We start from the raw sequence: 16,345 nt of genomic DNA on the forward strand, positions 1-16,345 counted from the left end.
AAAATGACCACATTTAATATGCTTTTAAGAAGTCCCCTGCCCTACCCTGGAAATTAGGTATGCTTTTTAAAAATTCATGCCCACCTTCCTCACCTCTTAAGTACCCAGTTGAAAATGCCTGGACAAAAGTTTGAAATATGTGGAGACAAAGATGATGATTTTTGTAATAAGGGTGCTGAAGCAAGTTGTGCCCATCTCATTACAGGATGGACTGCACAGGACAGACTTGTGAGGTTGGATGCAATGAGAACACATACTGCTCTTTATAAAAAGGGTCAGTGGATTAAGAAATGTTTCTGCCCACAGCTCTGCATAGGGCATCCTTGACCTCCTTGTTCCTCAGACTGTAAACAACAGGGTTCAGCAGGGGAGTGATGATGGTGTAGGTCACTGAGAGAAGGAGGTGTTGTTCTACAGAATTTTCTGACTTAGGCTTGAGGTAGGCAGTGGAGGCACAGCTGTAGTGGACCATAACCATGGTGAGGTGGGAGGCACATGTGGCAAAGGCCTTCTTCTGGCCCACGGCTGAGGCTATATTGAGGATGGTGGAGATGATAAGAACGTAGGAGATGAAGACCAGGCCCATGGGAACCAGGATCGCCGATAAACTGACAACAAAATTGATGATCTCATTGATAGTGGTATCAATACAGGAGAGTTTCATGGCAGGGAGGATGTCACAGAAGAAATGACCAACCACTCTGTGACAAAATGGTAAGGTAAATATGGATGTCACCTGGACAGCTGCCATGGCCAGGCCAATGCTGAAGGCTCCACACATCAGCTGGACACACACCCTCTTGCTCATGATGAGTGTGTATCTCAGGGGGTTGCAGATGGCCACACAGTGGTCATATCCCATCACTGTGAGCAGAAAGCAGTTGTTGATGGCTAAGGTAACAAAGAAGAACATTTGAGTGGTACAACCTGCCAAGGAGATTGGCTGGTTCTGGGCTATAAGGCCGGAGAGCATCTGTGGAATGGTGACCAGTGTGTACACAGTCTCTGAACTGGCCAGGATGCTCAGGAAGAAGTATATGGGCATGTGAAGGTGACGATCAATGTGGATAATGGTCACAATGATGGCATTGCCAGCCAGGGTTAATGTATACAGGATGAGAAAAACTGCAAAGAGTGTGATCTGGTGTTCATGGAATCTGGAGAATCCTAGGAAAATGAACTCTGTCACTTCTGTGAGGTTTTTTCTCTGCATTCTTCAGTTTCAGTGCCTGAAAGCAATGCAGGGAGTCAACATGGAGAAATTCCCATCGTGGACTCTAAAACAGGGATAGAGAGAGAAGTGTGGGGACACACACACACACACACACACACACACGCACGCTCTCACACACGAGTCTGTTTCCTCGCTGTATAATCAGGAGGGTGCTGGCATAGCTCTATGGCTACTTTAGCCTCCTCCCTTTTTTCAATTTTTGCTGTCTCTTTAATCTTTTCTTAAGCCTCTAAGGAATGACCAATATGTGAGACTACTTCACATATCCTTTCAAGTTCTTATCCTTAATATGTTGTTGTTTCTGTAGAGCATGGATGGAAGGTTGTTTCTTTTAATGACATGTAAGCTGCAGGGACCCTGAGCCTCCACCATCCCAGCTTTGCCTTTGTTTGTCTTCTAGGGAAAGTACGAGAATCTGGCACAACAAAACGGAGACGAAAGAGTTAGACTTACTGAATTAAAATCACTGGTGCCACTTAGGAAAAACTTCTGGGAACAGTGTACAGGGAGCAGAATTAATCTCAGGAGAGCTGGTCTTTAGGGACACGTTAGCGGGAGTGAAGATGAGGTTTTGGGGGCTCAGCCAGGATGGTCTAGGTGAGACAGACCGTTGGCAAAGTTGCTTTGTTGTAAAAGTATTAACAGGGATTTGAGGGTTTAGGGGTGAGTAAAATGAGAAAAGGGGGAAATTGTTGGAAAAGAGAGGAGGACCAGCAACATGTCAGAAGGCTGAACCTTTAATGAAAGAAATAACCGATTTCTTTTTGGCAGAGGGAATTTTAAAAATAAAAGAGGTGTAATAATTGATTTTAAATTGTTTGCTAAACTATATTGTGATGTAAAACCCCTCAAGAGCCCCAAACTTTCATTTAAATCTGTCATATGTACAATCTTGAGTTAGTGGTATTTGGGAAAGTGGAGAGAGCTGGGTGATGGCAGTGCAGAAAAAGGGTACCATATGCAAGAGGTAAAATCCAGAGGGAGGAAGAAAAACTTCTTGCTAGTAATGATTGGAAGAAATACAAGGGCCTCTCTTGTCCTATCTTCCCCCTTGCAAGCACACACAGTATTTCCTGGAAGTTTGGTGAGGGACTCTGGGATTGCCACCATATATCAAATGGTGGATTGAACCATTTTCCGCAAAGAACAAGATAACACTAGCAGGCTGGAGGATTTTGGCAAATCTAGGAAACTTACAGTAGCAATCTAGGAAACATTCTAGATTCTTAGTGAATCTAGATTCCTAGGAATCTGGGAAACACAATCTAGAAAATGTTGTGGATATTCTGGAAAGTACTCCATTGTGGGAAATAAGAAGGTAGACATTTAAAGTAGAAATGAGTGTGCCACTAATTAAAGTAATTTATATTAAGAGGCTGCCAAGTTACCAATTGGATAGGTAGAGATGAAAGAGTGTCAGTGCAACTCTAAGCAGCTTTTTAGGAAGGATGAGGTAGAGCTGTAGAGCTGTGGCTACTTAAAATTAAAATTAAAGGAAAAATTCAGTTCATCAGTCCCAGTAGCCACATTTCAAGTGCCCAAAAGCAACACATGAATAGTGGCTACTCTGTTGGGCAGCACAGATATCAAACATTTCCTTCCTTGGTGAAAGTTGTGTTGAACAGTGCTACTCTAGTGTACTTCCATAGACAGATGTGTGGAATGCATTAAAAGCAACAGAAAAGCTATATAAAGAACAATAACATGGTGTGTTGCCATATGGTTAAAAATGTGTGTCTGTGTGTGTGAATGCATATATTTATATATGCAAAAAGTCTGAAAGAATATACAGCTGATATTATCACGGGTTAACCGTTATCTTTGGGTAGGGGTGAGATTATAGGAAACTTTGACTTTTTACATGGCTGTATTTACAGTGAGGATTATGGCCCTTATTTTAAATTATTTTAATTTTGAGCATAAATGTATAGCTCATAGATAGTTTGGAGAAGTCAAGGAGGATGACAACTGAGAAAGAAGGAGGTCACTGGTGAGGTACTGGCCAGTTTCAGTAGAGTCTTGGGCTGGAAAGCCTGGTTACAGGGAGGAAACAAAAATGAACTTTTAACATGTCGTCGATGAGAACAGCAGATTGTATGTGCCTTTCCGCTTTCCTGATGAGCCTATTGCAGTGAGTTACAAAAAATGGCTAAGAAGATATTAAGCCAGGAAAGCCATAGACATATTTGGAGTAGGGAGGAAGAAGAAAATACTAAGCTGAATTGAGTCAGGAGGAGGAAAAAAATCCCTGGTGTCTTTAGGGCCTGAAAAGTACTGCTTTCACCCTGAATCAGCTGGATTTGCTATAAGTATGCCTCAGGTAAATATAAAGTTACTTTCTTTGAATAAATTATAAAGTTATAAACAGGATGGCTGATGACCAGGGAATGTGGCCCAGGTACATAAGCCCAGGAGAAAAAGAGGGGTGAGAAATAAGTTTATTGCCTGTGGTGAACATTTGAATTGGATTGAACAGACAATGAAAGACTATCTTAAGGCAGGATATTCTTAGAACTTGAGGGAAAAAATGCAAAAAGAAGGCCAGCTCAAGACATGTGGGAGCACATAATGCAAATGTTCAATGCAAATGTTCAAAGCAGCGTTCTTTCCATGTTAGTATTTTAGAGGCAAGGTGTGTAGTAGGTGAGGGAAGGGTGATGTTCTGCCACTAGGAGAAGCTATCATTTCTCCTTCCTGAGGAACTCGGGCACAGCCCAAGCTTCAACATGCCCTTTAGCCAAAATAAACAAAGAGCCCTGTAGTGATTGGGATTCACCCTCCATAAAGTGCACTTTGGTGGTTAGCTGTACTCCCTAGAGTAGGTGTCATACGCTCATCACACTTGGAATATTTTTCCAAGTATTCCTCCCGACCATTGCTGTCCACATCAGGAGTTCTAGGGTGCGGTTCACTCCATCTTGTCACATCTCCAGGGATGTTTTAGCATTAAGGACTAAGAATACAGATTAAGAGCAATTGCCTCCTATCTCACTTATTAACCTGTCTCTTTTTGAAGTGCAATCCAAAATTGTTACTGTCAAGGACTGTGTGGCTGAAATGACCAACACAGGGCTGTTACTGCCCCTGGAGGTGAGGCAGGCCCCACTGAAGGAGATGGGGAAGTATGGGATGTGAGAGTAGATCACATTGTGAGTCCTCCTGGGTTGTCTTCCATTCTTGCATGGAAGACATTGGGTGAACAGACCCCAGTGTTCACCTTGGGAGGGGAGGAGAGGTTGTAGAGAGAACCATGGTGCTGAAGAAGTGTGTGGAATGGGTAGGTCAGTTCCACTGGTAGAGATTGGCTGGGATGAGATCTTAGCAGTTGGAACAGGTGTCAATGAACTTAAGGATGATTTTAGCACCAGATGGCTGCCTCCTTTTTTCCTCCTGGTTGCTCTTTTGAGTCACCCCAGCCAGAATTGACTGCAGCTGGGCACTGGAGCAGCAGCCCTTCTACCACCCAAATCCAGTTCCTCTCTGTGCCTGAACCCTAGGGGTGTTTCTGTGTGAGGGACACACCAGTAGACGATCTCAAAAGCATAGTATAGAATAGAAAGGAGTTTTCAAAATGATTTAAATACTCCAGAAGGATAAAAACCCTGTGGGGGAGTAAGAATACTGAAATGGGCTCATGCATCAAAATTTTAGTCATGAAGCCGATACTCTGACTAGAGGGAAAAGAAAAATTAGAGGGGAAAAATACAATCTGAGGGTATAAAGGAAATACCATTTGCAAAGGGAAGAAATTATGACAAAACTCATGGGTACTTAAAATTGTCTACATCTTTATAAGCAAAATCTGTGCCTAGAAACAGAATCTGTTTTAAAAAGTAAAATATGCAAGGTAGTCTAAGTCTCTATAATTATAATTTTGTGTTAAAAAGAGTTGTGCAGCTAAAAAAATAATGACATTGTCTTTTTGCCAAACTTGCCATCCTGTCCTTTCCTTTCTTTTCCTTTCATTAAACAAAATAGGTGTAAGGCTCCAGGAATGGAGGAGTTGACTTCTTAAGAAAATGATGATGATGTGAACTATTTGAATAAACAAGAGAATGATGACTTTTCTTTGGGACAGAAGCCTTCTCATACTCAAAGGAATTCCCCCACCTTCTTGAGTCTGTAGAATCTGCCTGTGCTCTTTTCTGGTTTGAGAGCATAGCAGGCAATTATGACTTATTTACAAGACGTCACTGCAATGCCAAGAAAACTGATTGTCATTTTTTTGCTAGAAGAAATAATAGAATCTTGGTACCTTACAAAACTCAGCCTTATTAGGTTCTAGGTCAGCCTTATTACATTATTAGGTCACTTACAGTTCACTGCACTCTGGCTGAAGCACAGGGTGACACATTCGCCCTGAGCACCTCTGACCTTCGAGGAGCTGCCCCTTTAAATCTGATTTGGAAGGGACTCTCAGAGGAGAATTCCTGTTGTCTAGCTCTTGTCTCCAGGGTTCATTTGCCAAGAGACTTACTGTGCATCCCGTGGGTCTGCGTGGAGTCAGAATCCAGAAATGAGCCCTAGGGAGATCTCATTACAAATGGATCATGCAGGGAATATTGGGCAAGCTTTGGTCTCACATGGCCTGGTTCTTTCTTTTTCTCCTGGAGAAAAATAGCTCAACTCAGACAAAGATGTGTTGAATGTCACATGGCACTATCTTTTGTTCTTTTGAATCCATGTTAGGGTGTTGCCCTTGTTTAGTTACTATCGGTGAAAATGCACTTGTATAAAAGTCAGATGTGGTGCCCCTCAGTGTCTATGGGAAGAACTTATCCCATTTCTGCTACTAGCAGGAGACATACACGGGTTTGGTTAGGGAAGGATTAGGGTTGGGAGCAGAGACTGAAAATAGAGCATGAATGTTTCTTTTTGTCTGTAGGAATATACCAAGAAGTTTAAGGCAGATGATTTGAAGTTTTAGGTGGTAACTCTCATTTTCCTTTATGTCTTAGTTGACACTTAGCACTTACTTGGTGCCAGAACGTGTACTGAGTAGGTGCTGTGAATGTCTCATCACATCTAATCCTCACAAGAACCCCATGAGGTTACAATGAGAAGTTACTGTAGCAGCTAGACCTCTGGATGAAATGCTTTACATTTGTCTTTGCCTCCTTGCTCCAGACACAGTTGGATCAGCCCCTTGTAGACTATGGGCCTCAGTGTAACTTATCAGTAACATTAGATTAGTTTTGCTTTGGATCCTGTGGTTGTATGTGACATGATGTGTGTGCCTTGACCACTGCCCCAACGTATGGTGGAACTGCTTTGCATCTCCCATATTGAACTCACAGAAGAATGGCCACGGCCAGACAAAACCTAAGTGGACAATTCTGGAGCACAAATGGAGTTTAGTTTATAAGTTAATCAGCTATTTAGTCACATCAAGGTAAGGATTAAAGGTGACTCAGGTCATGTTTCAGTTTTCCTTATGTTCTTCGAATGTTCTTGGATACCTGTTCTTTCTAAATAGAGGAAGTACCATGAAGGCCTAGAAAATCTCCATGTTACTCTCCAAAGGTGACTATACATTGCTGCTTTCTAGTGAGGACAAGAGAAAAATCTCTTTTTTTATCCTCACCCAACTCAAGTCTGAGCTAAGGCATATCCCAAACTCAAGGAGACCTTGTTGCTTTAACCTCAGACCTCCCCACAGTTCCCATATAAAACATAGAGAAAGCTTCAAGCCCTCTCATTAGGGCAAAGTCCTTTATAGACTTTTCTGGTAAGCCCAGCCCTGGGGCCGTGTTGCTAAATGCTCCAACCTACTTTACTGGGTCTGGTGGCTGCCTCTTTGTCCATCCTGGGTGAATGGACACATGAGTTAAAAGTAATCACTTGGGGACTTCCCTGGTGGCACAGTGGTTAAGAATCTGCCTGCCAAGGCAGGGGACACGGGTTCGAGACTTTGTCCAGGAAGATCCCACATGCTGCGGAGCAACTAAGCCCGTGCGCCGCAACTACTGAGCCTGTGCTCTAGAGCCTGTGAGCCACAACTACAGAAACTGTGTGCCACAACTACTGAAGCCCACGTGCCTAGAGCCCGTGCTCTGCAACAAGAGAAGCCACCACAGTGACAACCCCGTGCACCACAAGGAAGGGTAGCCCCTGCTCGCTGCACTTAGAGAAAGCCTGTGCGCAGCAACGAAGACCCAATGCAGCCATAAATAAATAAATAAATAGATAGATAAATGAAGTAATTACTCGGTTATTCTGAAGCCCCACTGGATGCTGTCTTTTGACTTCATATTCTATTATCTGTGGGCAAAGCCTGCCTTATTCTTCATACTCAGGCAAATTTTCTTTGGGGTCCTTGCTTCTCTGAGAAGGGACTTAATATCTGTTGAGGATATGCCAAACACTCTGCTCCATGGTTTTCATTATAATGAAAATAACTAATAATAACATCTCACAATTATTTTGTAGTGTTATAATTGGGAAGCCAATTGCTATGCTAAGAGTTGTATCTTAAAGAGGTAAGCGGAGACCAGATTATGGGGGGGCACGTCAAAGGGTTTAAGTTGTATGCTCTATGAGGTGGGGATCCATGGAAGGATTTTAAACTAGGAATTCATGTGAGTAGTATCCTTGATGACTTCAGGACAGTATTATGAAAATCAGGCATTGTATGGTACCACGGGGATTTTTGAGGGAAAGAGGCATGTTTGCCCTTACCCAAAATGATTCCAGACTCTCATACACTTTCAGTTTTCATTCTTGCTACTTCTAGTTTTTTTTTCCCATCTCATTACTTGCCATTAAGTTCTCAGCTGTTGCTTATCTCATTATAGTTGTCTCCTTGGCAGAAGCTCAGACCTCTTTTTGATTTTGTAGCTGGAAAACCAAATAGAAGGATTTCTGTTGCAACTCCACACACGTTTTGAGTTGTTAATACGATTATTAGTAGCTTGTAAGTGTTGCTGCTGCCCCACTCGTTGAGTGCTCTGGCTTTATGATAGACCTTTTTAGTTACTTAAAGGTTTCCCTCCCCATAATTTGCCACCTGATTTTTCTGGATAATGAAACACCAATTTTCAAATATAAGTAGACATAAGAGAAAACGTTTGAGACTACGACGAGCATTAAACAAATGCAGGTGACATAATACATTTTTTTAACTAGGCATACTTGTAGACAGGGAATTCAAAGAAGAAAGAGCTATAGATCTAGGATTTAGTATCCAGTTGCCTTGAGCAGAGCTCTTGGGTGTTGGTTATTTCATTTTCAAGTGCTCTTGTTGATTCCAGACCTCAGCCCCACACCAGGGGCTTGATGACAACATAGCCTTTCATTTCATAGTTCAGAGCCTGCCAGTTTAGGATGGTGGGATTGAGGGAGTAGGAACCCTGATACACAAACTGGATCTCTTCGGGAGACAACAGAGAGTCCCACATGTACAAATCCCCAATCTGTCCCATAAAGGACTGGGTTTTATCAAAGCCTCCTCCATAGGAATCCTGCTCCTGGCCCAGGACAATCTTGGGGTTAGCTCCCACAGAATAACCCTGTCTCAGGCCCTTTTTCACCAGCGGCTTGCCATTGACCCAGAATTTGGCAATGCCTGTGGAAGACTCCCAGCTCGTACAGATGTGCACTGGGGTGGAGAACTCCTCAATAACTCTGGCAGTAACTTTGGTTCTTCCAATGTATAAACTGTACTCTCCAATTCTGTCTTTAAAAATTAGTAGCTCATTATCCTTGCCCTGGGTGTTATAGGAGAAGAGGCTGTAGCCACAGGAGAGATCACTATAGGCTCGAAAACACAAGGCAAAGTTCTGCAGAGGTTTCTCCAGCTTTGTGATCAGGTTCACGTGGTCAGTAGAAGATTCTCTAGGGAACACAAACGCCTTCCTACTGAGGTCTGTGGGAAGAGAAAGAAATATAGTGACCTTCACCATAAATGCAGGGGAAAAAATCACATTCAATCTTTTTCTCATCTCATGCTCCTTGATCACACCCTGACCACCCTACCTTTCTGAGCAAAGGCTTCTGGAAGGCTGGTGAGGACAGAGACCCAAAACAGTAGCTTGTCCATGTTCTTGGCCTGGGGCTGTTACAGCAGCAGCAGTGACCAGGATGAGGGTACAGAGAGCACAGTGGTTGTTCACTCAACTTCTGAGATTCACATTCTTAGGCCTCAGGCTAGGGTTTATGTGCACCTCTGGGTGAGGATGGGGGGATGGAGAGCACCGATAATGCATGAATGATTTTCCAGGCCTGCCCTCTGGTGCCAACAGTCAGAGCTATTGGTGGGGAAGGAAGGGCTGGAAAATCAACGGGAGTTACTTATTAGATACAGGGGACGTCCAGAGCCCCACCCCTCTGTGACCCAGATTCTAGTGCTGGGAAGAGAGTGGTGTGGAGCTGCGGTGTTATGGAAGAGATAAGAACACACCAGCCACACCAGGAGGGCCTGGCTCCACTCTCCAGGGGCCCCTCAGTGTGATGGCCCCGTGTCTTCTGTTTGTGGATATTCTGGGATTCTGGTTTTGGCTGAAGACCCTGAAGTCTCTTCACCTTTGTTTAATTCAATATTTAGTAATAGGTCCATTACTAAGGGGAGCAACAGAATTAGAGTATGTATTTTCTGTCTCCCTGAAGCTTAGTATTTTCAGCTACTATCACTCAGCTCTTTTTCTTCTTTTGACTGTCATAGTGTTTCTTTTTTTTAAATTAATTTTTATTGGAGTATACTTGACTTACAATGTTGTGTTAGTTTCTACTGTACAGCAAAGTGAATCAGTTATACATATACATATATTCACTCTTTTTTAGATTCTATTCCCATATAGGTCATTACAGAGTATTGAGTAGAGTTCCCTGAGCTATACAGTAGGTCCTTATCAGTTATCTGTTTTATATATAGGAGTGTGTAGATGTCAATCCCAATCTCCCAGTTTATCTCCCCTCCCCCACCCCCGCTTTCACCCTTGGTAACCATAAGTTTGTTTTCTACATCTGTGACTATATTTCTGTTTTGTAAATAGGTTCATTTGTACCATTTTTTTAGATTCCACATATAAGCGATACCATATGACATTTGTCTTTCTCTGACTTACTTCACTCAGTATGACAATCTCTAGGTCCATCCATGTTGCGGCAAATGGCATTATTTCGTTCTTTTTTTTATGGCTGAGTAATATTCCATTGTATATATGTACCACATCTTCTTTATCCATTCCTCTGTCGATGGACATTTAGGTTGCTTCCATGTCCTGGCTATTGTGAATAGTGCTGCAATGAACATTGGAGTAGATGTATTTTTTTTTTTTTAACATCTTTATTGGAGTATAATTGCTTTACGATGGTGTGTTAGTTTCTGCTTTATAACAAAGTGAATCAGCTATACATATACATATATCCCCATATCTCTTCCCTCTTGCGTCTCCTTCCCTCCCACCCACCCTCCCTATCCCACCCCTTTAGGTGGTCACAAAGCGCCGAGCTGATCTCCCTGTGCTATGCGGCTGCATACGGTATTTGTTTTTCTCTTACTTCACTCTGTATGACAGACTCTAGGTCCATCCACCTCACTACAAATAACTCAATTTCATTTCTTTTTATGGCTGAGTAATATTCCATTGTATATATGTGCCACATCTTCTTTATCCATTCATCTGTTGATGGACACTTAGGATGCTTCCATGTCCTGGCTATTGTAAATAGAGCTGCAAAGAACATTGTGGTACATGACTCTTTTTGAATTATGTTTTTTTCAGGGTATATGCCCAGTAGTGGGATTGCTGGGTCATATGGTAGTTCTATTTTTAGTTTTTTAAGGAACCTGCACACTGTTCTCCACAGTGGCTGTATCAATTTACATTCCTACCAACAGTGCAAGAGGGTTCCCTTTTCTCCACACCCTCTCTAGCATTTATTGTTTGTAGATTTTTTGATGATGGTGATTCTGACCAGTGTGAGATGATATCTCATTGTAGTTTTGATTTGCATTTCTCTAATGATTAATGATGTTGAGCATTCTTTCACGTGTTTGTTGGCAATCTGTATATCTTTTTTGGAGAAATGTCTATTTAGATCTTCTGTCCATTTTTGGATTGGGCTGTTTGTTTTTTTGATATTGAGCTGCATAACCTACTTGTAAATTTTGGAGATTAATCCTTTGTCAGTTGCTTCATTTGCAAATATTTTCTCCCATTCTGAGGGTTGTCTTTTTGTCTTGTTTATGGTTTCCTTTGCTGTGCAGAAGCTTTTAATTTTCATTAGGTCCCATTTGTTTATTTTTGTTTTTATTTCCATTTCTCTAGGGGGTGGGTCAAAAAGGATCTTACTGTGATTTATGTCATAGAGTGTTCTGCCTATGTTTTCCTCTAAGAGTTTGATAGTGTCTGGCCTTACATTTAGGTCTTTAATCCATTTTGAGTTTATTTTTGTGTATGGTGTTAGGGAGTGTTCTAATTTCATTCTTTTACATGTAGCTGTCCAGTTTTCCCAGCACCACTTATTGAAGAGGCTGTCTTTTCTCCACTGTATATTCTTGCCTCCTTTATCAAAGATAAGGTGACCATATGTGCGTGGGTTTATCTCTGGGCTTTCTATCCTGTTCCATTGATCTATATTTCTGTTTTTGTGCCAGTACCATACTGTCTTGATTACTGTAGCTTTGTAGTATAGTCTGAAGTCCAGGAGCCTGATTCCTCCAGCTCTGTTTTTCTTTCTCAAGATTGCTTTGGCTATTTGGGGTCTTTTGTGTTTCCATACAATTGTGAAATGTTTTGTTCTAGTTCTGTGAAAAATGCCATTGGTAGTTTGATAGGGATTGCACTGAATCTGTAGATTGCTTTGGGTAGTATAGTCATTTTCACAATGTTGATTCTTCCAATCCAAGAACATGGTCTATCTCTCCATCTATTTGTATCATCTTTAATTTCTTTCATCAGTGTCTTATAGTTTTCTGCATACAGGTCCTTTGTGTCCTTAGGTAGGTTTATTCCTAGGTATTTTATTCTTTTTGTTGAAATGGTAAATGGGAGTGTTTTCTTAATTTCTCTTTCAGATTTTTCATCATTAGTGTATAGGAATGCAAGAGGTTTCTGTGCATTAATTTTGTATTCTGCTACTTTACCAAATTCATTGATTAGCTCTAGTAGTTTTCTGGTAGCATCTTTAGGATTCTCTATGTATAGTATCATGTCATCTGCAAACAGTGACAGCTTTACGTCTTCTTTTCTCATCTGGATTCCTTTTATTTCTTTTTCTTCTCTGATTGCTGTGGTTAAAACTTCCAAAACTATGTTGAATAACAGTGGTGAGAGTGGGCCACCTTTTCTTGTTCCTGATCTTAGAGGAAATGGTTTCAGTTTTTCACCATTGAGGATGATGTTGGCTGTGGGTTTGTCATATATGGCCTTTATTATGTTGAGGTAAGTTCCCTCTATGTCTGCTTTCTGGAGGGTTTTTATCATAAATGGGTGTTGAATTTTGTTGAGATCTTTCTCTGCCTCTATTGAAATGATCATATGGTTTTTCTCCTTCAATTTGTTAATATGGTGTATCACATTGATTGATTTGCGTATATTGAAGAATCCTTGCATTCCTGGGGTAAACCTCACTTGATCATGGCGTATGATACTTTTAATGTGCTGTTGGATTCTTGTATTTTTTCAAATTTCGGTTTTCTCCGGGTATATGCCCAGGAGTGGGATTGCTGGATCATATTGTAACTCTATTTTTAGTTTTTTAAGGAACCTCCACACTGTTCTCCATAGTGGCTGTACCAATTTACATTCCCACCAACAGTGTAGGAGGATTCCCTTTTCTCTACACCCTACCAGCGTTTGTAGACTTTTTAATGATGGCCATTCTGACTGGTGTGAGGTGGTACCTCATTGTAGTTTTGATTCACATTTCTCTAATAATCAGTGGTGTTGAGAATCTTTTCATGTGCCTCTTGGCCATCTGTATGTCTTCTTTGGAGAAATGTCTATTTAGATCTTCTGCCCACTTTTTGATTGGGTTGTTTTTTTGATATTGAGCTGCGTGAGCTGTTTGTATATTTTGGAGATTAATCCCTTGTCAGTCGTTTTGTTTGCAAATGTTTTCTCCCATTTTGTGGGTTGTCTTTTGTTTTGTTTATGGTTTCCTTTGCTGTGCAAAAGCTTTTAAGTTTAGTGATGGCTGGGTATGGGCCCGACGCTACAGCGCCATCCATTTTCAGGGCTAGTTGATTCAGTAGGTGAGTTGTTACTTCCATGGCCACCATTCTGGTTATCATGGTGTTTCTTTTTGCCGGACTTTTCCATTTCTCATTACAACTTATTTTCCTTGTAACTTGTTTACTATCTACAGAGATGTTAGCATCTCACTTGGTTTTCCTCTCTTCTTCTTTGAGTCTCTGGCCACTGAGGGTTCATTTACATTAATCTTTGGTGATGACCCCCTTAATACATTCCACTCATGTTTTTTATTAATTCCCAGACACTATACTAGGTGCTGGGGATTCAGTGGTGACCTACCCTGGCACAACCCAAATGACCTCTATCTTCATTCCTTCTGCTACTACTTAAAATGTTGACACTATTATCCACCATTCAAACCTGCTCTGCCTCTAAGATATCAAACTTCAACTCTCCTTTCTAGCCACGGTATTTTCCTTCTTTCTTGCCCCTAAATTCTATGGAATCTGTTTTCATACTCTCGTCCCGTCTCTTGTTCATTCACTCTTCTCTCAGCCCATGGCAGACCTTCTGATCAGCCTTCTCAGTGACACAACAACTGCCACCAAGAATTCCCTTTCTCTGCCGTTGTTCAAATTATCCTTCTAACGCTCAGCTATGGGCAGTTCCCACTCTCTAACTTTTTCTAAGCTGAATCCCAGGTGGTAAAACCTTATATGGTTTTTTTCATAGTAAGGGTAAGTTGGAATTAGGATTATACACTTTATTGCCTCATAATTAAATGCAGATCCTTCAGCTTGGAAGCCAGTGCCATTCACAATCTAGCTCCATCCTGGGATTAACCTCTCAATCAAACCCTGTTTTCTGGTCAAATGCCTCTAACTCTTTTTTCCCATACATGCCTGGCTTTCCTGATTTCCTTACTTCTATTCTTTGCCTTCATTCTGTCTTGAATTTTCCTTATCCATCTGTTTCTTAAAATCCTAACCATTCTTCAAAATCAATCTCTAAAGTGATTCACTTCATGAAGATTTTCCTGATATCTCAGTCAGACATTAATTTGCCTTTTTCCAACTCCCCATGCAGTTAAGGCCAAAGACTTTGGAGTAGAATTTACTAGTGGTTGACTATTGTGAAAGCCGCTCAACCTCTCTGAACCTTGCTTTCCTTTTCTTCAAAACAAAGATAAAACTATCCACCTCACGGTGTTATTGTGAGCATAAATGAGATACTATAATATGCATAAAGTGCGTGGAGCAATGTCTGGATGGTTATTGTCATCTTGAATCTTTTTATGGATATCACCATGTCTTTCTCATATTATAGCTCTTAGTGTATTTATCTCTTATCCTCTCTTGATTGAGGCTGAGCATTAGGTCTTATTCATTTTTATATCACCTGTTTTATTTAACTATTATTTCTGCACATGAAAGGAGCCCAGTATATATTTGTGGAATCACATGATTCAAGCAAGGTGGGGACTTTTTACATAGAACAGTAGTAAACAGAAAGTAGAATCCAATTGAGTAATATAAGCAAATCTGCTGTAAGTAAGAGCTGGGAGGTAACCTTTACTGGGAACCCAGGTACTAGGCTCTTCCCTTTCCCATATGTTAATTAATGAGCGCCATAAAATTTAGAGAATATAGGGTCCACCAACTGCTTCTAGTTTTCATCAAAAATTACTAAAGTATCATTCTGTCCACCAAAGATGGTTTGGAGATCAGTGTAGAAGAGCGTCTTCTCTAATGGGAGATGAGGCTATGGAGCTGGCCTGGGGGATGATGAGCGTATATGACTGATAGGGTCGAGTGCCAAGGTTTATAGCTGGACGTGAAAGTATATGTTCAGCCATTGTGAAGAGACCAGCTGGGTTGGAAAGTAGGTTTCAGAGTAGAATGGGAAGGGGGGGGAGGGGAGGTGGGGCCTGATTCTGTTCTTTAGTTTCCTTCTCTCGAATATGTTTCTTAGGCCTTGGAAGAAACTAGCCTGAGCTTCGGTAGCAGCCAAAGTGGAAACTGTGGATTCTTTCTGTTGCAGGAAGGAAGGTTCTGATGTCAGAATATAGGAAAATGAATCCTGGGTCTGTAGAACTGAGTTGAGTTCTCAAGGTGAGCCAATCCCTGTGGTTGCTGGGAGGCTCCTGGGTGCCTTCCTGCCAGTGAAAATTCAGGTGAGAGGTGTTGGTTCCTGTCTGGGTGGCTCTGGAAAGACTGAGGATAGGGGAGGAAAGATGGCAAGTGTTGAATAGAAGCAGGGTCACCCGTGTGCCTCAAGTGGCGTTGTCCTGGTGACATCAGCTGGCATGCAGTAAAGTGTGCCTTCAGAGAGGATGGGAGGAGAGGGCACTGGCAGTGCCACAAAGAGGGCGTGGCATAAACTCAGATCTGGAAGAAGGCAGAGATGTGAGACCTAACTGATTACCTGAGGGATTAAAGAATACTTGAAAGATTCCTTCTAAGGCCTGGGGTATTTATGGAAGACAAAGTCACAGTAACCACTGGGAGAGCCTGGATAGGAAGAGACTGAAGGAGAAAAGAACATGGGGTCGGAGAAGAGAAGAGGATTTTGGTGCTAATAAAGAATTATTTGCCATATGTTCTGTTGGCTGTAAGGAAATTTAAGAGCATTTACTTGTAGTAGATGGAAAGAGGCAATGGAGACATCAAGAGTAACTGATTATCACCCTGATGGGTGGTTGAATAAAATCAAAGGTAAATAATCTTAGACTGATGGCAGAGTCTTATGGTAAAAGAAAAAGGGCAAATCTGAGATTAAAAAAAAAAAGATACATAGAGTAAACTCTAATTTGGTCCCATATTTTAAACTTCTAATTGCATATGATTTGGAAAAATATGGTACTATTAGTGCAGATAAAACAATTGAGAGGGAGTTCATTTGGAAGAGATGGAGGGTAGATGATAAGTTTGGTTCCTAAAATGCTAAATTTGAAATGATAGTATGACCTACATGT

At 41.4% G+C, this 16,345-nt stretch overlaps 2 protein-coding genes across 2 annotated transcripts; both read right to left on the minus strand.

The window, feature by feature from the left end:
- Nucleotides 1-283: 283 nt before the first annotated feature.
- LOC133088068 (putative olfactory receptor 10J6) lies at nucleotides 284-1,213 on the minus strand. The gene has a single exon (XM_061185854.1). It carries the CDS (start codon nucleotides 1,211-1,213, stop codon nucleotides 284-286), a length of 930 nt encoding a protein of 309 aa, XP_061041837.1.
- Nucleotides 1,214-8,487: 7,274 nt separating this feature from the next.
- APCS (amyloid P component, serum) lies at nucleotides 8,488-9,272 on the minus strand. The gene is made up of 2 exons (XM_061185855.1): nucleotides 9,209-9,272; nucleotides 8,488-9,098 (listed from the first exon to the last, which is right to left on the minus strand). Exons 1-2 carry the CDS (start codon nucleotides 9,270-9,272, stop codon nucleotides 8,488-8,490), a joined length of 675 nt encoding a protein of 224 aa, XP_061041838.1.
- Nucleotides 9,273-16,345: the final 7,073 nt, after the last annotated feature.

This window comes from Eubalaena glacialis, chromosome 3, assembly GCF_028564815.1.
Source record: "Eubalaena glacialis isolate mEubGla1 chromosome 3, mEubGla1.1.hap2.+ XY, whole genome shotgun sequence".
NCBI classification, from domain to species: Eukaryota; Metazoa; Chordata; class Mammalia; order Artiodactyla; family Balaenidae; genus Eubalaena; species Eubalaena glacialis.

Excerpts from the sequence above, each read along its gene's own strand:
- LOC133088068 (XM_061185854.1), bottom strand. The coding sequence starts at position 1,213 with ATGCAGAGAAAAAACCTCACAGAAGTGACAGAGTTCATTTTCCTAGGA.
- APCS (XM_061185855.1), bottom strand. The coding sequence starts at position 9,272 with ATGGACAAGCTACTGTTTTGGGTCTCTGTCCTCACCAGCCTTCCAGAA. Across the intron at positions 9,099-9,208 it reads AGAAGCCTTTGCTCAGAAAG|ACCTCAGTAGGAAGGCGTTT; the intron begins GTAGGGTGGTCA and ends CTCTTCCCACAG.